Genomic DNA, 22,464 nt, shown 5'->3' with positions numbered 1-22,464 from the left:
AATAATTATTAAATGCTAATTATATAATAATTAAAACATATTTAATAAGATAATGAAATAACCATTAAATGAGTAAAACAAAAAAGACAATTATTAATTCTCAGAAATATTTGCTTAATTACATTTTTGACTAGTCAATAATGAAATAAGAAAAAAATATCAATTAGATGAGTAAAGTAAAGGTAGATTTTTTAATTCTCAAAAATATTTGTTAGATCTGAGAAGTAATAATTTTATTAAAAAGTAATATAATTTTAAAGTAGAGAAAATAAAGTAATCAAAAATTAAATAATCAAGTCCAGAAGTCTTCAAAGGTTAGACAGTGCATTAATTAACTTTAATTCCCTAGGAAAGAGGGACGAAAATAGACTTTGCACGAATTAGAGAGCGGGTTAACTTTGAGAAACGATCGAGACTACGTAATTCGTGCTTTCCCTATCTGCCTACGCTGTAAGTCGATACAAATGTTCGACAGGAGCTTGCATTTCTACAAACGTCGAACAATTTTCTTTCCTTTCGTGTCCATTAGTTTCGCGTTACGTGTCTCTGCAAATACACGATCCGCGACGATGGTTATATATGAGCCGAAGGGCAGCGAAGACGTGCGTACTAAATGCACTTCTGCAGCTGCAACTGCAGCCGGGATGTCTCCACGGGAAAAGTATAACTGCTATAACTGCGAGTAATGAAAGGTAAGAGAAATGGGCGCGGAACGCGTTTTACCATGACGTAATTAACTGCCGCGAAAAGAAAAAGAGGAGCCGTGAGGTGTTTCAGCACATACTGATGAGGATCTAGAGGGATCCTCTTGCTCTCGTTTTCGCATTCCATTAAGATAGTGTATTTGCAAGGCGAGAAAAAGAGCTCGCGTCCGAAGCTTTATATGGATAAGCCGTGAAGGGTCGCGAGTAGACACGCGCGTTCTACAATCTGTTTGTCAAGAAATAACTTATAGCCTCTGCAGTTTTTAATCTGCTCTAACTCCAGCCTGGCGTCACAATTTTGCAGCAAGCTTTTTGTTAAAAATGTCTCGACGAAGAATTTTATAAAAATTCTTCGTCGAGACATATCTTAAATAATGAATAATATAAAATAAATAACAATAATAATAATACGTGCCTTGTATTTATTATTATTTATTATTATTGATTAATTTTAATAACCTATAAATTGCCAGAACATTGTGGAACAAACAATACATTTATCCTTGTGCTTTTGGGATTTTAAAATTAATATTTGAATAATTTGCAGTAAACATAATATTCGTATAATTCGATAATATTTTCGAATCAAAATTTATTACGCAAAATTTTGATTATTAAATTAATTTAGAAAAGATGCCTTACAATTATTTTAAAAATGTGCTATAAAATTGATTATTATTAGCATCCCGGTTTATTCCAAAAATCAGAAATATTTTGTTGAGATTCAAAACATTTCAGTATGTTTAATGTTTTAATATCAGCACTAACCGGTTTTAATTCCCAAATGGATTGAAAAACGAAAATATATACCATGTTATCGTAAAACAAGCGTGTTGCAATCGTGATTATTTTCACTGATGGGACAGCTCTATGTATTATTACGAACGCACTTTTGGGATTTTATCTCAAAGCTGAAATGCAATGAAGCGATTTAGATCGACGTAGTTTTGTAAGAAAAAAATTTGTAAAATAAAAAGAGAGAGAAAGAGAGGGAGAACAAATATATTGAGTATTTTGTAAAATATTAATTTTCAAAGTTGAAATAATTTTTGAATCATATGCAAAGAAAAAATGAATATAAGTGATGTGAAAAATTTATTGGATTTACACAAAGCAAGATTTGCGTTGTTCATAAATGATAAAAAATTATAACAGTAAATTTTTACAAATTATTATGGATTACAAGTAATAGAGAGATCTTTTATAAAAATCTTAATATAGATAATAAAGATCTTTTATAAAAATATAATATCACAAATGAAGAAAATAAATAAATAATGTGCGCTCTAAAATAAATAACGTTAAACTAAAAAGAGGTTATTTGTGAATTTTGGATCTTTGTAAAATAAAAGTATGATATATTTCACATTATAAATAATTTTCTTGCGTGATATAATCAATTTTATATTACAAATAATTATTTTACGATTCAAATTATATCTGATGCAGTGTAATAAATAATATGTTATCTTAGCTACTCCAAATCTATCTTTCATGGTTCTTCATACAAATTTATCCTTCGTGACGTACGTATGATCCTCTTATGATCCTCAAGTGCACAGTTTAACACCTACGTTAGCTATTTCGCTTTATGACGTCAAAACAGAAATAATGTATAATTTATTCTTGCAGTTACGTCGGGATAAATAAATTTCTCTATACAACTACAGATGCTATCGACGCAAAACGGGCCTGCAAAATGTGCCGAAAACTGCGGTTATGGTTCGTTATCCAATAACTATGTAGCCATGTAACTTGTTTTCATTGCGGCACTATATATAGGATAGATTTGAATTGAATTATGTGGCCGTTTATTGATTAACAAACCGAAACTGTAGTAGTCGGCAAATGTTACAAGTTCGCTTTATCAATCGCGACTGTTGTCATGTGCGCGGAAACTCATTTATTTTCACGTATAGAGCAACGATGCATAAATGAATTGCGTATTATACTCGCTTTTGACGTCATACTGGCAGCCTTAAAATTAAATGATACAATTTATTTTTATTCTCCGGCACAATAAGAAAATAATTAATATTTTATAATTTATATTTATAGTAATTTTTGAAACGATTTTTCTTAAATATTTTTATCTCGGAGCTTATATGAGGCTATATCATTTTCTTATGGAATTTTATTATGGAATTTCAGGCTGCAAAAGACGATAACTATTAAGAAATATCTGATTATGTCTTCATGCAAGATACGTTAGGAGTTCGTATCGCATCGTTTAACCTTTATAAGATCGAAGGGTAAGATAATAACATATTCAGTTCGCGTCGGCGATCTAACCTATCGGCTTGCTATTTTTTTTTATGAACGAACGAGATGCTTGTCAACATCGTATATACAGTGTCGATCAGAAAATATTTAATTCAAAAACTCGTGTCTATATTTTTCCTTGAAAATGTAGCGCTTATATATTAATAAAGATAAAATAGAGGAATTTAATTAGAATTAAATTAAATTGTTACATCTATCATTTAAAATTAAATTGAATAATATATGTTCGATTTTTTATATGAATAATATAGCTGTATATTCATATCAGCTGAAAATTCTGCCTGATTTATATGATTTAGAATCATTTTGACAAGTTTTATTACGAACAAGAATTATAAAATATTCATTATATTGCACACACGTGTGCGATACATATTCATAGAAAATATTATTTATATAATTTTAATTCATAAAATGATTATTAAATAATTTATTATAAATATTATAGATATTATATTATTTATTTTATATTCAAGATTTTTTCCTCGTATTTTTTTTTCAATCAATTTTTAATTTTATCTAAAAAATGAGAAAGTAAAATGGATTATCTTACTTTTTTATTAGATATTTCTATAATTATCTTTTGATTTCGCATATTTGTTCAATTATTTCCAATAAACAAACGCAAACTTTAAGCGAAATTACACAAAAAAATAAGTCAAATCAAAACTTATATACTTAAACTAACGCGTTCATTGTTTCATATATACGCAACAATTTATAATCTTCTTAGAAGAATTTAATAATTTTAAATTTCAACAATTTTATAGTCTTATTTTAATATTGTAATTGTCATCTCAAGAATATATAATTATTTAATTCTACTTTAAGAAATTTATAATATTTGATTTCAAAATATTATTTTCTATCTAATATTGTTTCTTTTCCATTCAAGAAAATTAAATATTAAATCATAAGAATATATTTTTCTTGATCGAACTATATAAAATGGCTTCATTCAAGTAAGCAATTATTCAAGCAATTATATTTTTCTTTAATTAACGCAATATAATCTCATTTCAAGATTTTCATGTTAAAACTAAATATATTTTCAAAATAAAAACGTCCTTTTTTTCTGTGCATGCGTTATCTACAACTCCAAAGAAAGACAAATGAATCTACTTGGCGCAATGCATTGCATTCGCTCGATTTGCGACGATTATTATGTGACAAGGGGATTATTTAATTTATATTTGCGCAACGATATTTACGGTTTTGTGGCTCGCCGAGCGTTCATAAAATTTATCCTACACTAGGAAGAAGAGAGAGAGGGAGGGAAAGAGAACGGGCGTATCCACGGCAGCTGACGTCATGTGCAGCGAACCGTTAGTTAGCCAGTGAACTATACTAATATTGGAATGCGCTCTGAGCCTGTCAAGTCGTCGAGGAAACGTGCACGTGTGTATGTATGTAGATGTATGTACACAACAGTTGCTGGCAGGATCTCTTTCGCATTCCTCCTGGTTATATTGCTATCCACCTACAACGTTACAGCAGAACGATAAACTTACTTGTTTTCCGACAACTTTTATCTATATCCCTTTCCGAAAGATATATGGCTCCGTAGGGAGATGTTCATGGATTTATTTCGTGAGACTTAATAGCTGGCGGACGTTGCCGACGTTACTAATGCAAAATCAAGGCTTTGCGTCAATCGATGGTGTAAATAAAATAAAAACGGCGCGTTAATGGTAACTATTAAATAATAAATAGCTTAATAACTTTTATAAAAGAAAGAAAGAGAAAGAGAGAGAGAAGGGGAGAGAGAAATTGAGAGAAAGAGAGAGAGAGAGCAACCTGCTTCACAAAATTGGCCATCTAGCTCTTAAATTATAAACTGGATTAAATGAGAAACAAAATTTTGTTAATTATTTAGATCCTCAAATTTATTTCGTTTTTCGGTGATTTATTTATTAAGATAATTTTGAAACAAAATTTCGATAAATTTGACAAGAAGCACTTTTAAATTCGAAATTTGCAATTGATATAATTGATGTTATAATGTAAGAGTTAAATAATTCTATAATTTACTATTTTTGATAAAATCCATGACATAATAATATTATTTTATATATCATTCAAATGTTACTTTATACATATACCATTTAAAAATTAAATTTATTTTCTGAAAAATCATGTTTCTCTAAATAAAAATAAAACGCGTTTTAATTTTAATTTTAATTGAGGAGAATCTGTAAGAATATTATCCATGTGTATAATATATATTATAAATATATAATAAATATATAATATATATAAGTAATATAAATATATAATAAATATATAAATAATATAAATACATAATAAATATATAATATATATTATAAATATATTTTATAAATATAAAATTAATTTTATGGCAATTATTATTTTAAATTACAATTCCTCACAAATTGAATTGTTCCTAAATATTTCATTATAACTATTAATTATAACTATTAGTTGTAACTATTAATTTTATGTTTAGTTTTTATTTTTTATTTTTTAGAGGATATCAGAAAAAGGACTTTTAGGAAAAAAATTTTATTTTATTTTTCAGTTTTTATTTTTTAGCGATTTTTCTTTCAGGGATAAATATTTTAGAGATAAATTTTTTCGTTTTACACAAGTTTACATAATTATTTAGTTAGAAATTTTTTCGTTTTACACAAGTTTACATAATTTTCATGTTTTTTAGAGTTTTATTTTGAGAACTTTTACAAGAAACAATTCTATGCGTCCACTTTCCACTAATCCTGGAACATCTGATATGACATCAATTATGAAAATATTAATCGCTCGTCATTCGCCGATGATCGATTCTTCGACGAACATCGAGTAAAGCCGCAAAGATGTCATTTATCACGCATTATGATCACATTAAAATGTCTTTAGCATTGATAATGATTGATCAGAAGTTTCGGTATTAAAATTCGCGCCCCATTATTCATGGAAGAAAGTCGAAAAAGAATAGTATAGTTCGATACAAGCCGTGCGAAGCGAAATGTCAGTTTGCCCGCGGAAATTCTGTTTACGCAAAGCACGCGGTTGGATATCGCGATTACCGTCACTGCTCGGTGATGTATTATACATCCGGAAATATGTCAGTTCTCCAAAGCAATCTTTGCCATTGTTCTCGTCGATGCGAGCACGGATGATGATTTCCTCGCGAAACCATCATCGACAATACTGACGACGATCAGGGGTGGAAAGGGAGGAAGAGGAATTATTTGTCGCATATAATTACGACAACAAGAACGATTAATCGATTCGATGAGATGAATTGCGTCGGACAGATACTGTTCGACCGGAAGCTTGGCATGCGCAAAAAGGAATCGCCGAATTCCGAATTGATAATTTTCACTAATTATCATCGGAAGAGCGCTCGAATAACAGCATAAATGATAGACTCATCAATCATTTTTTAATCAAGACGCATCGATTTTTTTCTGTTTTTTAGATTTCTGCGATTCTCGATTAAGCTGAGTCATTGATTTAACGGCAACGAAATTATCTTTATCAAAGACTACTCATCCAGTAGTCTTTGATAAAGATCTTAACTTGTTTAATTAAAAGAAGTTGTTGCTCTCTCTTAAAATACATTTTGTCACAATAATTTTTATAATATAAAAATTAAAAACAATTAAGAGATAAATGTCTCTATGTAAAATACAAATTAAAGTTAAAAATTAAAATTAAAATTAAAAACTAAATTAAAATTAAAAACTAAAATTAAAATTAAAAACTAAATTACAATTAAAAATTAAAAATATAATATATATATATTTTTTTCTTCTTGTAAAATGGAACATTAGATTCCACCAATTACAATTTATTCTCTCTTTTCTTAATTTTTCAACTTACTTTCTATTTTTTTATTTAACTTATTTTCTCAAATGTTAAATAATAAATTAAATGGATCGAAAGGGAATCTATATATTTATTATGTTTATGAGGCATATGGTGTGTTGTGCATTAAGAAACGTACATTTGATTTTATATATTCCCTCTCATATTTTCTTGTCACATAATTTTAATAAAATGTTTAGCATTCAGTTGACCTTTCGCGTTATCCCAAAATAAATAACGTGAGTTAAAAATTGCGTGATTTTATAGTATGATCTGTGTGTCGGTATTCAGCGGAAAATATTGTCTCACGTTACGCGAGTATTATAGCTGGAAGAGTGAGTCGGCATTTATTGAATTAAATAAAATTAAAATATTCGTAATATATACTCGATACGGAAGAACCACTAACAGAATATTATTTATTCAATTATGATTTTCACTTTTATTTCTCATATTTTTACTTTGAAAGTTTGTACAGCGTTAATCAGTTGAATGTGAATATCGCGCTGTGCACAGAAATTTATAAACAGCGCTTATATAAAAATCTCTAAAATCTTTAAAATACGTTTTCGGGACATGAAAAGAGCCTTGAAGATTCTTTCACTTTAAAGTAACGTGTGTCGTAAACTTTTTACGAACTTGCTTGTAAAAACGCTAAAAAGGTAGGGTTATATATTACTTTTGAAATACGAGTTATGCTTCTCAATTTTAACGTATCGATTCGTATCAATATTCAATAGCAAACGCAAGGAACTGAACGTAGACATGAATACATATTTGTATATACGAGGTACGGATACTTTATTTATATTACTTTTAAATATTTTTTTATATAGCAAGAAATGCCTTTCCAATTCTTATAACATGGATATTAAATAGAAAAGTATTTAGGTATTTTGATTTTTTTGTAATTTTAAAAAATGCATTTCTCTTTTAATAAAAATATAACAATCACTTAATTACGAGTATAGTTAAAAATTAAAGCAAATTTGATCAAGACAGATTAAAGGAGGAGATCGATAAAAAATTTTTTGGCTGATATTAATTTAAAGTATAAATGTCAAGATATCTATTGTTGAAAATTATAAGCAATATTCTTTTTTATGAAAAAGAACTTTTTGTACGAATAGAAGGAATAACAAGTAGACTTACCTACGATAGTGATGAGAATCAGGAGACAGAGCACAATTGCTGTTAAAATGATTGGTGCATCGATGAAAATTGGATTTTCTACGGTTGAGTTTGCTGCTTGATCAACGTGAGCCTCCATCATGGCTAAAATATATTTTCCCGTCTTCAGTGTTCGCTATTCATCATCTGGTTAAATAATGTATCATGGTCCGTTCTCGTTAGAGCGAATCCAATGCTTTTTTTCTTTGCTCTCGATAAACGCGGAGTCAACACCTGGCCGATAAACGTCGACTATTCTTCTCCAACATTTTCATCTCTATTTCAGAATTTTCCTCGATCCCTATTTTCCGTAATTTTCTGCTCTGAAATTCCATGGACTCCGAAGTGCAGGTTTTTTTTTGGAGAAATGTTAGTTTTTTTGCATGTATGTCTGAAACAAGAAAGTGGAGAAAAATTTATTTTTATAGATAATTTTATATTGAAGAATAATATATATATATATATATATATATATATATATATACATATACATTTATTTTTTATTACATTTATATAAATATTAATTTAAGTATTAAAATATTAAATTATTAAATTACATAAATATTAAAATATTAAATTTATATAAATATATATTTACAATTATTTCTTATTATACTTATATGTATAAATATATAAATGTAATTAAATTATTTATAATGTTTCTGTAATATTGAGTTTCGTGTAAGTTTTGAGGAAACTATAGTAGTACACACAATCAAGCATATATGTAGAGTGTGACGTTTATGGTAGTCCACGAAACCAACGAGATTGAAACAATCGATCAGCAATTATCAGGATTGTAACAGCCAACTACCGCAATCGACTTTAATAATAAATCCGCAACGTTGCGCGAAAAATAAATGCGTTTACAACAAACGCCAGTTGTGAAATAGCCTTAGGAGGTCGTATGCACTTTATTAAATTTTCCGATAGTGTTGGAACGTTTCATTAGCTTAAATTCATCGGAACCTATCTGCTATTTGGTTTTAAACTGATTGAATTTCCAGATGAATAGCATTTACGTTTGATAGTGGCGTTGATTCTATAACGAGTCTACTTTATCTTGGTTTATTTGCGCAATTTTATCATATCGATGAATTACAAATGATTTTATTAAAACATGAATTTCCAGGAATATTAGCTATTCCAGCATATTGCATCCTGTTTAAAACGTTTTAATGTGTAATGTGGAATAAACACATGAAATATGTGCGAATTTAAAATCACGATAATTACTATATTAATTATCATAGTATTGTATCATTATATTTTTCTCTCTTTAAATTTCTTGAGAGAATATAAAATTAAATGTGAGATTATCTTTGAAAACAAAAAGAGAGAAATATTTGCCGCATAGATCTGAAAAAGGTTAAATATATCCTCGTGAGAATAGACATTTTTCTCGTGACAGTACGAAAAATTTGTCCCGTTGTGATTGTTGCCGCAGCGGCGATTTTTTGCGCGCGCGACCGCATGAGATCGTCGAGATCGAAGTTTTATTCCCACCGTATGACGTAAATCCATGTATTCTTTGCCGAATACCAAAAAATGTCCCGCCCTACGGCTCTCTTTCCCATCGCCATTTTTCGGGGATCGCTTTTCCGGCGGGAGACCGAAAAACAACTGTTCTCCTACAATGAAGAAGTATCTCCCGGCCAACTTTCTAACCACCAGTGTCGCCTGAGAAAAAACCCGGGAGCGTGCAAAAGTGTAGAGTCCGTTCCTGAAAACTTCAAAGGAGAACAGGAAGGACGAGTATCTCTACGAACGAACAACAAAAGTCAATTAAGCGAAATTTCGTGTAAATATACGTTCTTAATATTTAAACGTTACTCTGTGCGAGTATCGACAACAAGATTATGTAAATAAATAATAAATATATTTGCTTCTACTCTTGCTTCTAGAGTAGAGCATCAAACAAGACGTTCATTTTTGTTGCTATAATATGTGCTATTATTGACAGAAATGAGTATCTAATTTTATCAATTAAGAGTTCATTGCAAATTATAAATAAATTGAATTGATGAAAGAAGATATGAATAAGTTTTTTATCAAAAGCAAAATATTTGAGAGAGAAGGAGAAAAATATATATATTTAACTTTGTTGTAGAGAACCTAATAATGAGTACAAAAAACTTATTGGGACACGATAGGCAGCAAAGTAACTCTTGAAATTTTGTTTTCTTGGCAATTCACTTTTCAGCGGGATATTGCCCTTTATAACCCCTATAAATTTTTTTTTCTTGCAATGATGCAATCACAATACTGCAAAAAAATGCTATTAAAATAACCAACCGGATAAAAAACAATTGAATATTACGGGAAATTTGCGTGGCTCATAGGAACGTTGTCGTGTCTCGTGATGAAATATTTTATTCATTCAGAGACGTGAGAGTTAATTCGAACTTCAATAATGGAAAACAGGCTTTTGTCCCGTTGTATAATGCAATTTTTATATCCTAATGAAAAACCGTTGAAACGCGAAAGGATTTAGAAAATATGAGAAGTAGAATAAAACAAAGGAAACTCTTCTTTTAAAAAATGCAAATCCGCGCGTGCACAGGTAAAAATTGCTTCTAAATTCTATTGCTTTCAAAATAAAAGAGAAAACCTGATACAAGAAAGAGCCAATTTTCTAAAAATTGATTTTTAATATTTTGAAAATCGTTGATAAGTTTTGGGCAAAATAAATTAAACTATATATATTACACTTATTCAATTACTTTATTCGATCAACTTGATTAGAGAGTTAGAGAAATTTTAAAGAGAAAGATATATGTGTGCGTATATATTCATTTATTTATTTATTTACTTATTGATTAGAAATAAATAATAAAAAATCTCTTTACAAAAGAAAAAGATACATCAGTAGATCTATCATATAAAAAGTTTACAATTATATCCGATGATTGAGCAAAGAAATAACTTTTAATAATAGAAATAAAAAAGTAATGAATAAATTTGGCCAATAAAAATTAAGTATAAATATTACAAGAAAAATTATAATTAATCAATTGAATAAGATTAGAAAATTAAGATTCAATCATATTAATTATGAGATAGCTACGTGATGCCCATTTTAAATGAAGTCAATTTTAAATGAAAAAAGTCAACACGATTAAATAAATCATTTTCAACAAACACATTCTATCCAAAGGTTTAAACTTTTCATAGGAAGTTTTATATATACAATATTTTTATAATAATAATTATTATGTGTACATTAAACCATAACAGCAATTAATATATTCCTTTGATTAGATCGTCACAAAAATTTGTTTTCCCTCAAATTAATTTATTAATTTGTCGCGTATATGTCTTTATCAAAAATTGGCACGCGAAAGAATCTACGTGCGATGAATTACGTTTAGTCGCGCGTTACAGTAGACATTGTTCGCGCAATAGACCGGAATTGCGCGAATACTCGCGGTGGTCGTTTGCACGCGGGGGCGGAGGTCACCGGGGAATCGTCGGCCGCCACCAAATCTCGCCGTATTTCGACCAATTCAAAATTGAAAGTGCATGCACAGACTCGTGCGCGCCTGTATACATTTTACAATAGCGGATGCATTTATCACGACGAGAAAACTGCGGCTCTCGGTCGCGCTTGGAACTCCATAAATTCCCGGCCGTTAGCGGAGAACGATGGTGGATATCTCTGGTAAAACGGTGGCGGAGATGGAACGAGGGAGAATCGACACGTCGGAAATCTATTTCTGGGGAAAAGAAAAGTCGGGCAAACTGTTACGCGATTAAATTGCGAGCTGCCAGTCGAAACTCACGAAATTCACGAACGTTTGCCTTCGATTTAAGGCGACTGAATCTTACCGATCAAGACGTCTTCGTCATGATACTTCTTTTCCTCTCGACTTTCTGCCTCGCAAAAAGAAAAACGCGTTAACAAGGGATTGATCTTGCTCTCGTCAAAGAGGTAAATGGATTAGGTGGCTTTAAAATTTAAAACCAACCTCAGGTAAAAAGAGTAAGCTTCTTGCAGAAGAGTGCAATAGTTTGATTTGAGAAGTCTTTAATATTGATGTTCAATACTTTAACATAAATTATTTTTAATAAAGTAGGATTTATTCAAAAATCTCGGGATAAAATCTATCTAAAAATATTAATTAAAATCAACTAAATTTTTTTTAAGAAAAAAGAAAATTCTTAGATAATAATTGATGATAATGTGATTGGATTGATAAAAATGATTTACCGTTTTATTAAATAGATGATCAATATCGTTTATTTCCATTCCAGAAAGATAACATATCATCTACAATAAAATATTGCAATTATTTATATTTTCCATATTTAATAATCATAAAGTATGTGAATGTAATGTTGGAAGAGAATCAAACTTGAGTGCATTCGTAAATCTTCATGTTGTGTGTGTTTTTCTTACACTGTCAAATTTTCGCGGTTCTACATATTTCCTTTGTATTCTTTTTACTTTTTTCCATTAGGAGATCTGTAAGTCTGCCGCGAAATTCAGAAATAAAACAAGACGCCCTTGTAAGTGGAGTGCACTCGTATTTACGACGCCATAGCGTCGTCCATTATCTAGAGCTCCTACTGCGTTCCATTAGTCCCGTGTAACTAACTTCTTCAGCTTCCAAGGATTTCACGCTGAACCGTGCTTATAGGATCAAAAGATTAGGTCCATGCGTTACGTTCAATATATATATATATATATATATATATATATATATATATATATATATGGGTGTGTGTGTATGTATGTATAATGCACACATATCGGCGGGAAAACTTTAAATTTATCCGCAAATTCAGAAAATTCCCGTTGTAACATCGCCGATCTTGGGATACTAAAAAATACACTTGTTTAAAACGATAAAAAAAATATAAAATCGTTAAAAGAATTGAAAGAATGAATACATGAGTACAAAAGAAGATGAATTTTTGCCAAGTAGTCGATGCTATATAGTATGCACATTCCATTTTTCTCATAATTTTAAAAATTTATCTATCCTGATAATAAAATATGCGAAAAATATGCGGTTGCATAAAATTATGCGAAGAGATCAATTTTGTAAAATTTTTCAAGGTGCCGTATGTCCATGAACGGAATGATAACAAAAACGCAGTTTGATACAAAGCGATAATTTAAGCAACGGTGAACTGCTGCCGTATATTTGATAGAAAGAACCAATATTTGGACGCGCTCGATTGTAAGCATACGCAAGTGCGAGAGCGATGTGTGCATCTAAAATAAAAAGAGAGATATCGATTCAATCAAAATCGACAGACAAGGGCAGATACATCGCTAGCTGACATGCATACAACGTTTCCGAATATTGCTAAATTTTCGTCTATTGGGACGACCATTTACGTCTGACATTCTGATACCGCCATAGTCGTTAATCTTATTATTGCTGGCTGCCATTCATTCCAGACAAATCTCAATCATTTCTTTATTTATATTAGTTTCTTTGTAAAATATTAAAAATTATTAAAAGTTTAATTTGCAAAATTTTAAAAATTATTAAAAGTATAATCAAGTTTCATTTATTGTTTACTATAATTATTCATCTTATAATATTTTAATAACAAACGTCAATATCTTTCATTTAGTATTTATGTATAAATATTTATATAGATATTTATACTCTTAGGCTGACTTTGTCATATCAATAAAAGGAAGACATCATCAAGAATTTTATTAATTTTGCAGCTTTTTTGGAATACTGTTACGTAAAAATAATTAAAAAATTAATTTAATTATAAATAAATTTGGCGTATGATAAAATGTGCGTAGAATTTGATAGAGTAATTTATTATTACGCGATGATTAAATTCCTTATTTATCGTCATTTTTTATTGCATTTTCGATTAACGTCGCTCTTATGCGTTATTAAACTTCCATCAATCTCACTTACCGCCGCTTGAAAAATTTCAGTCGTAGTAATTTGCGAGCGACCGATAATATGCTAATATGCTCTCCTACTTGCATTTACAACCAACCTGTAAATATGTATATAACTCATGAACTACTATTTGTCAATAGATCGTAATATTTGTCCACTTATTTGCGACATCGAGTAAACAAGTCCATTGTGATAAACGATAAAAGGGATGCATATTTTTTGCTTCTCGTTATAAATCAAACATTTCGCGTTCAAATAACAATTTTTGAAATTTATACCATAATTTATTAACTATTTTTTCACATAATATTAGCTGTAAGTTAAAAAGTAAAAATATATAGATAAAGATATTTTTTACTTTTGACAGATATATTAAACGTGAATAGACAGGGAGATTAAACCGAAGCGAAAAATATATTTGTAAATTTTATTGTGCGAGTAAAATATTTTCACTGAAAAAATATCAATTTTTATTTATAACAATTTTTTCCCAAAAAATTGAAAAATTGATCTGAATTATTTTACTTATAACAAGATAAATAATGTACCTATGTGAAACAGTTAATATATACAAGAGAAATTTTTTCTACTTTTGAAATTATGTTAGAATCGTGGTCTAGTCATTTCAATTCAGACTAATTATTAGCTGGACTATTGCTCTTATTATTAGTTGAATAGTCATTTATTGCCATTTAGCTTCACCGCCACTATAACTTTGAATCCTTCGATCTCGTTGTTGTTCGAGTTATGAGATTAAGGGTCGGCAATACCTAAGCCAGCCATCTTGGATTATGACGTCAGAAGCGAGGAAATATACGTGAACGATTCTTGCGATTTACGTTCTACATAAATGACTTTACGTAAACCAATACATCATAATTTCTCTGGAGAAATCACATTATGAATTGTAGGAAAATATCTTATAGGACAGAATCCTCATACAGAATATTCATATAGAATATTTTTTTGGCCAAAAATCAAAGCATCACGTTTTTAAAAACTGTGCTCATCCATGCGAAATAATTTTTCTTAATTGAAAAAATTAATTATATTCAAAAAATATACACCTTGAGATGATCCGATGTTAAGAAAATGTTATAGAATAGCAAGATTTTTACAGAATGATAAATAGTTTTATGAATACAGTTTTATGCTATATTCAAGAAGAAATTCCCATAAAATTAGTTAATAACGCTTGATGCAATCTTAGTTTATCTCAACAGATCTTTATAGTTCATATAAATTCATATTGATGTTATTCTTCATAAACAGAATTTTATGACAGTTTTAGTGGGAAGCTGTATTGATTTTCTTACGCTAGTATTACAGAGATAGAGATAATGACAAATTTCCGCGTATAATAATTAATAATAGTAAAATAAAATATGCTGAAAAATGTCTCTCTTTCTTTCTCTTAATTTATAAAAGTTAATATAAGTAAAAAATATAAAGATAAAGTAAAAATATATAGATAAATATAGTATAAAAGTATTTTTAACAGAAGTATTATGCTAATAGATCAGCAGAATTAAGCTGAAGCGAAAAATGTATTTGCAAAGTTTATTGTTGCGAGTGGAATGAATCGCATTGGATTTCATAGCATGAATATTTAATAACACTTTAAGTTACATTCTGCAGAAAGTGCTACAATTTAAGCAAGAGATAAACTAAAGTATGTATTGTACAAGAATCTCCTTCGAAAAGATTCCTCGTCTAATGCAGCTATATCGGCAATTTGTTAAGAGAATAAAAGAGATACATTTAAATACAAATTCTACTTTTTACACAAGTTTATGTCATGTAATTTCTAAAGCGTGATATCGCAAACAAATTAAAATTATTAGTTGTATTGAAATAAATAAAGGACAAAGGTATATGAGATTTGAAAGCAAGCGCTAAAATAACTGCTTCCGGCTTTTTTTTTGATCAAACATGCAAATAAATCTTTCATACATTGTCCTTTAGACACGCTTTATGGTGAAAAAAAATGATATCTTTTGAATTTTTTATCGAGCTTATAGAATAATCAATTTTACTTATATCAGAAAATTCGAAAGTATTTTTAATTTTATGAAGATGATAATCGTATAATAAGCTTAAATCACATGTGCGTGAATTCACCTGTTCTTAGATTGTTGTAACATGTTTGTGTATAATACTCCGCCGAGAACGATATTCGACATTTGCAATAATGCGGCGCGAAATGTAGGAATTTGCACAGCAAATTTCAAAGGCTCGTTTCAATGTTCAAAGGCGTGTCATCATACATTATTGCAACAGCGAATATGCCGCCCAAGGGAGTGCTGCTGCACTAGTATCGCAATAATGCACGTCGCTACAACTTTTGGCATTATTGTAATGTTCCATCCTCGTCTACTTGACTGCTCGTCCGCTTTCTTCATATCCCTATGAGAGCGCAAGCCATTGATTTAAAATATTAATTTTTATTACGAGCATTTACGTAATATTTTAGTCTGAGTGCAGGTCTTCTGTCGATCCTGCATAAGTATTCTATTCTTTGTCTTGCACAAGTCTTGAGTATATTTTGAGAACTATAAAAGTAACACACAGCTAAAAATATATATAGGTATTTAATTTTTCAGTAAATATTCTGTTTGATATATTTCACGCACATTACACATAAAAATTCGTACAAAATTTTATAAAATCCTTTTCGAATTTTATACTAAATAAGACAGATATATCTAAGTGTCTAAAACCGAAATCTTGTGAAAGAAAATACATCGATATTTTGACTAACATATTAACTATTAAAGCGATTTGTAAAATGGGGAAAATTTCAATTACCTTTTTAGACATTCATATAAAATCCAATCGAGTGCGAAAGAATAATAAATAAATTTTTATTGAGGATAATCCGACTTTTTTATTATAACAAGTATTATACATTAAAGAGAAATGACAAGGAAAGAAGAGTGTAAATAGAAGTGTCTTGTTAGTTCGCGTAAGTTTTGTAAACCATGTGTATTTTCAAGGTCTGCGCATTCTCAAGGATATTTTCGTAGCACATATCTAGCAAAATACTGCGTCTGTAGCAAAACTTGGATAAAATTCCTGACAAATATCATGAAAAAAATTGATCGATATCGGTCAATGTCCTATTTAGAAAAAAATGAAAATTTTTATTCAATTTTTGTATTAATATTTCACGCGAAGAATGTGAAAAAAGAAATTAGAAGCAATTTTAATTATTATTTACACATTTATGGTATGGGACAATAGTTTTATTATATAATTTTCGTTTACATTTCTTTTTTTCAGATAGATAGACGACGGGAATTATTCATCTTGTACACATTAATATATCATAATCATAATATTCAATCAATATTTACAATTTTCATTGTAAAATATAATCTTTTTTTCTTAAGTAGGCACTTTTTTACAGCAGAAATATTGACACGAGAGTATTTTTAATTATGTCGCAAGTTCATTATCGCTGCATCTTGGATAAGAATAGGCGACACTTCAACATTACCTCGTTTTTGCTTCTATCCCCGGCGGGAAAAGAGCTTGATCAGAGCGCGGAAATATAAAGGAATTAAATAAGCGCGCGCGGTAAGTGCTTGCTCGCAAAAGAATTAAATCGCCGGCCCGCGTTGCACACACGAATGCACGCCTCGCGTTTCATTCGCGAAAGCAACGGGAATGCCAGGGATCGTTACACACGGACGGTTTCGCAGGTGAATGCGATCGTGAATGTGCAAGCCGTCTTTTTTACGATACCTGTTTACAGTCCGTTTACAGAGCGAGCGCGCACACAATTAGAGCCGACACATTTGTGTAAAAACAAAATACTTCATAATTAAGCGTGAGCTTTCTTCGTTCTTTGATGTGATAATTAACGTTACGCATTACCCGTGTCGGCGAATGCACTTTTTCCCTTGCGTGCATACACATGATGTTTATATGGAATATCAAATGTTGCAACTCCGAATGTGGAAACGTGCGGACGCGTTAGCGAAGAAAATAACGAGCAAAGGAGGACGGGCCGCGGCTCGTATGCGCCATCACGCGTTTCGGCTTATTTCAGGCAAATGAATTTGTCATATCTTATTCATAAGGTGTGCATTAACTCCCGCCGTCAAATTGCTCGAATGTGCGGCGGCATTTCCATCACGCAGCGATTACGTTCTCTCCGCTTCTGTTCGGGAAAGAGAGGGAGGGCATCCTACTTTTCAATCAGTCAAACTGTCCCCCCAGTCGGTCATTGAACTCTCTTCATAATGCAAAACCGTTAAGTGCGAATTGCACGCTCGGAAAGTTACTTGTATCAAGTATAGATGCAATCAGCGATGGAAACGAAAGGATGGCGTTTCATTGTCAAATTTAAGATTTAAATCTCACGCTCAGTCACCATCTAATGCAGCTATGTCCAACCCAAAATCGTTACCGAGCCAATAAAATACTAGGAATGTGAAGTGAGCCGCAATACAATAAATAAATTTAAATTCAATAATAATAATAATAATAATAATAATAATAATAATAATAATAATAATAATAGCTGGAACTCTCCGAAAAATATTAGGTTTAATAAAATTTCAACTTAAATATTTTTACATACAACTATATTTAAATGTCTTTATTATTTTATGCAAAGTGATACGTATTCATAAAATTAAATATTAATGATAGCAATATCTTCTTATATAATCGTTAATTAAATTGTAATTCTTATCTAATCAATGCGAGGTTTGTTTTTCAATCTTATCCGCTATTTTTTTTATATTAACTGGTAATTTAGAGAAGGCACAACGAAGTTGATTTGTTAAATTTTCATCCTGTAACTTTGTTGCGATTTTTGGACTTCACAATTTTCAATTTCGAAAAAAAAGATGGTGTGAGGATGAAGACTCTTGAAGCCGTCGGTAAGACTGACTTTTAATGCATAAAAAAAGGATCTATGTAAAATCTATAAGGGCCACACAAAAGGAACAACCGGGCCGGGTTGAACATAGCTGATCTAATGCATCCCATAAAGCACAGATCATTGCGGCAGTATTGCAATGTTGCTGCAATATTGCTGCAATGTAACAACAATGGCTGTATGGGATGTTACAATATTTGAATAAATTCATATCGCACCATTTGTGAGGAACACGGTGATTTCATGGTAATAAAAATTTACGGTGGGCTATTTTCAAAATTTTTGAATATGAAAAAAATTAACATTAAAGGGCCGACAATACGAGCAAATTAATAAGTTAGAAATAAAAATAAATAAAACAATTAATTATAAGTTCATTTAATTAAGTAGTATTTGAGGGCTTCTTATTATTCTTTATCTACGCTCTGATGATTGTTTCACATTTTGACTTGTTTATAATTGTATTTTGCGACCAATTACGGACTAATTTAATATATTGTTTTTTGTTTAAACATCATACTGAAGAAGACTAAGTTAAGTCGAAACGTTTGTGATCTTTTAATTAAAGGAACTTATAATTAACTGTTTTATTTATTTTTATTTCTAACTCATTAATTTGCTCGTATTGTCGGCCCTTTAATGTTAATTTGATTATTATTGCATTGCAATACACGAGCATTCTAATTATCATTATATCTATTATGAAAAAAATTGTTGGTTGCATCTTGTAAGCACAACTGGATCGATTGAGAAGTATCGTCCCGACGATGCCTCCTCGTGTTCCATTATCAATTTTGAGAAGGAGAAATGAGCACGGTTAAAGATTGATCGACCATATGGATAGGATGTTGCACGATCGTAAATTCTGCTCTGTTAACTTTGCGTCTAAATCATTCGCGTCAAATACAGCGCTCGGCGAGTTTCCCCAAAAAAGTGGCAGATGGATCGAGCGGTCGCATAGAATCGTGTCCTCCGAAGGTACCTCTCACATACGGATATTTTATCGGCGCGCGATATTTTACATTTTCCAGTAGTAACGAACGCGTTTGTCCCTCTCGATAGAAATAAATATCCCTTTTCCGCGTGGCCATACATTGAACACGTTTCGAGAAATTATCGGAAGTTTATTTATTGGATGACATATTTTATATCGAAATTTCTCCCCGATGTACGGCAGCGTGGAGTTCAACACGTTGCGTTATGTAATGGAAATACAGGAAAATGTAATCTCGCAATTAAGCGTGTGCATTAATTAATTACGAAAGCGTGCCGAAGAATTATGTCCTTGTTTGCGAGAGTTAATTGGATATTTTAGATGCCTCGGAGCGTTATCAGGAGATTACCGAAGGAAGTCTCTGTGAAATAATATCATTACACTTTAGATCGCAATTAATTTACTTCGAATGATGCCAATTTCACTTTCTCGCCTCATCTCCTCGATTTTGCGGTGTACGTTTAGCAGGGATTGAGTTTAAACCCGCGCTTAAATCCTCGGCTTAATAGAGTAGGTTAAAATTAATCTCATATGTCTATGCGATTTGTGATGTGTGTACATGCCGCTAATTTAGAAGTTTACGTAAGGCTTAAGCAAAAATTTACTGTCACATGCAGCTAGAAATTTCGCTCGAGTTAAATTGAGAAAGATACAGTCTTTTGAAAATTATTCAATTAAACGGTTAATTAAATGAGTAACTTTGAATGGAAAATATGCAATGCAAATCAGACACATTTATGTATTTATAATAAAAAAGCATTACATATTATTTATTTAATCATAAATTTATTTTCATTTTTTATAAAAACATATTTAAGTATAATTAAAGTTTTATATTTATATAAATATAAAATTAATTAAATTAATTATTTTGCATTTTTAACAGAAGATTATATATTATGTGTTAAAAATGTGTGTGTGTGTGAGAGAGAGAGAGATATTGCATCAAGACATGAGGGATACATCTTGAAAATAATTTTCAGTTTTAAATTTGCCCTTGGAAGAAGAAAGAAGGGATTTGCAGCTTCTTTTTACGAGAGCGAGCAAATCCTTCGCTTTTAAATCAAACGTAGGATATTTACATGGGGATTCAAGGGTTCCCTTGAATAATTCTATGAATGCTACTGGTTTTAACATTTCTTTCTAATATTTGCCCATTTACTTCGTGACCCAAATACCTACTTGCATTCTGTCGCGAATTCAGTTTGAGGATAGATAGCTATGCATGAAGTTGATGCAAATCATCTTTGAGGGTCAACAGGTACCAGATCAATTTGGGGCAACGGAGAATAATTATGAGCGCCGGTAGTGATTTAGCGCGATGGGTAGCGAATGCCATTTCGAGGGAAATTGATAAAAACACTTTTCTCAAAATAAATAATTGTACAAATAAATTATTTATTTTTCAAAATAAATAATTGTTGTAATAAATAAATAATTGTACAACGAGAATCGTGTCACTTTATTTTTTATCTCTCTAAAATTTGTCTGAGTTTCAAAAGGAGGAAAACTTATTTCGCAACAATTTTTTTTCAAAAAATTTAAAAGATAGTGCAATCTGTTTTACTCGTAATATATAAATATTACACTAATATCCTTTGTTACCTTTTCCTTTTGCTTAAAACAAAGTCCTTGAAAATCTTGTTAATTATAATTTTTATCATCACCGTGTGTTTTTTTTAATTAAAAAAAAAGAAAGAAACATGTTTTGCTTAAGGATAGTGCATTTAGAGATGCAGTTGAATTCGTGTTCTTTTAGTGTACGTCGTTTGTACAATTATCCTCGCAGGAGTAGAATCGGCATGTAGCGTGCAGGAATAATTAACGCAATTTATTTCGGGAAGCATCGCGTATACTAAGCTCGAATTCTCTCAACTGCGGAATCTGTATTATTCGGCCAAACCCTACGAGATCGATATGGTGGAACGCAGTGAAATAAACATTATTTATTGTACGAGATATTCACGAAGGCTTAGCACAATACGACGGCATATATATTCCCTCTACAGAGAGCTCAAGACCTATTCACGTATCCTGTGCATTCGATTCCACGGATACGTAAAGTTACACATATATCCAACATAGTGCGAATCTTAGACATTGAAAATTGTACGCATTACTATTGTTTTTCATTGTTCCTTATCACTCTGTGAATATAAAATCTATTGTAAATTTACAATTCGCAAAATATCGGCAAATTCTGAAGCGTTATATTCCATATCTGAAAATTACGAGGATATAACGATGTAATAATTCCGTGACAATTATGAAGCGCTACGATGATAAAGAATATTGTATTTTTTCGCAATTGATTTTAATTCAATTGCACTTTTGTATAAAAAATATGGCATTATTCATTTTGACTTTACAAATAGCAAAAATTAAAGTTTTATGGAATTAATATATCAATAAAAAAATGAGAATTGAAAGAGAACAATTGTGTGTTTATATAGAACAAGATTTTATTTTAAATTTAAAAATGCTTTTTTTAAACTCAAAATGGAATTTTACGTCATACATGAAATTGGTAAATGAAAAGCAAATTAATGTATTCCAATTAATGCTTTTTTTCTAAAGAAACAGGAAGAGATTTTTTATAAATAGAAAATAAAAAAAGCTGTTAACATTATTCCAATTCTGAAAATATTTTTCTTTTAATATATATTTATATTTTTAATTTTTCTATTAAATAAAGTCGAAAAGAAAAAATAA

At 30.3% G+C, this 22,464-nt stretch overlaps 1 protein-coding gene across 2 annotated transcripts in view; it reads right to left on the bottom strand.

Moving 5' to 3' along the window:
- Positions 1-22,464, bottom strand: part of LOC105257992 (5-hydroxytryptamine receptor 2A) — a 139,393-nt gene that overhangs the window by 15,337 nt on the left and 101,592 nt on the right. For both annotated transcript variants that reach the window (XM_020029603.2, XM_025406315.1), the window contains one exon: positions 7,968-8,376. In XM_020029603.2, coding sequence (XP_019885162.1) covers positions 7,968-8,088 — 121 coding nt within the window. In that variant the 5' untranslated portion in view covers positions 8,089-8,376. The remainder of the gene's footprint in view (positions 1-7,967; positions 8,377-22,464) is intronic.

Source organism: Camponotus floridanus, unplaced genomic scaffold, assembly GCF_003227725.1.
Source record: "Camponotus floridanus strain SB8 unplaced genomic scaffold, Cflo_v7.5 scaffold14, whole genome shotgun sequence".
NCBI lineage: Eukaryota > Metazoa > Arthropoda > Insecta > Hymenoptera > Formicidae > Camponotus > Camponotus floridanus.
Note: the sequence above shows the minus strand (reverse complement) of the source record. Positions and strands in the feature narration are given on the sequence as shown.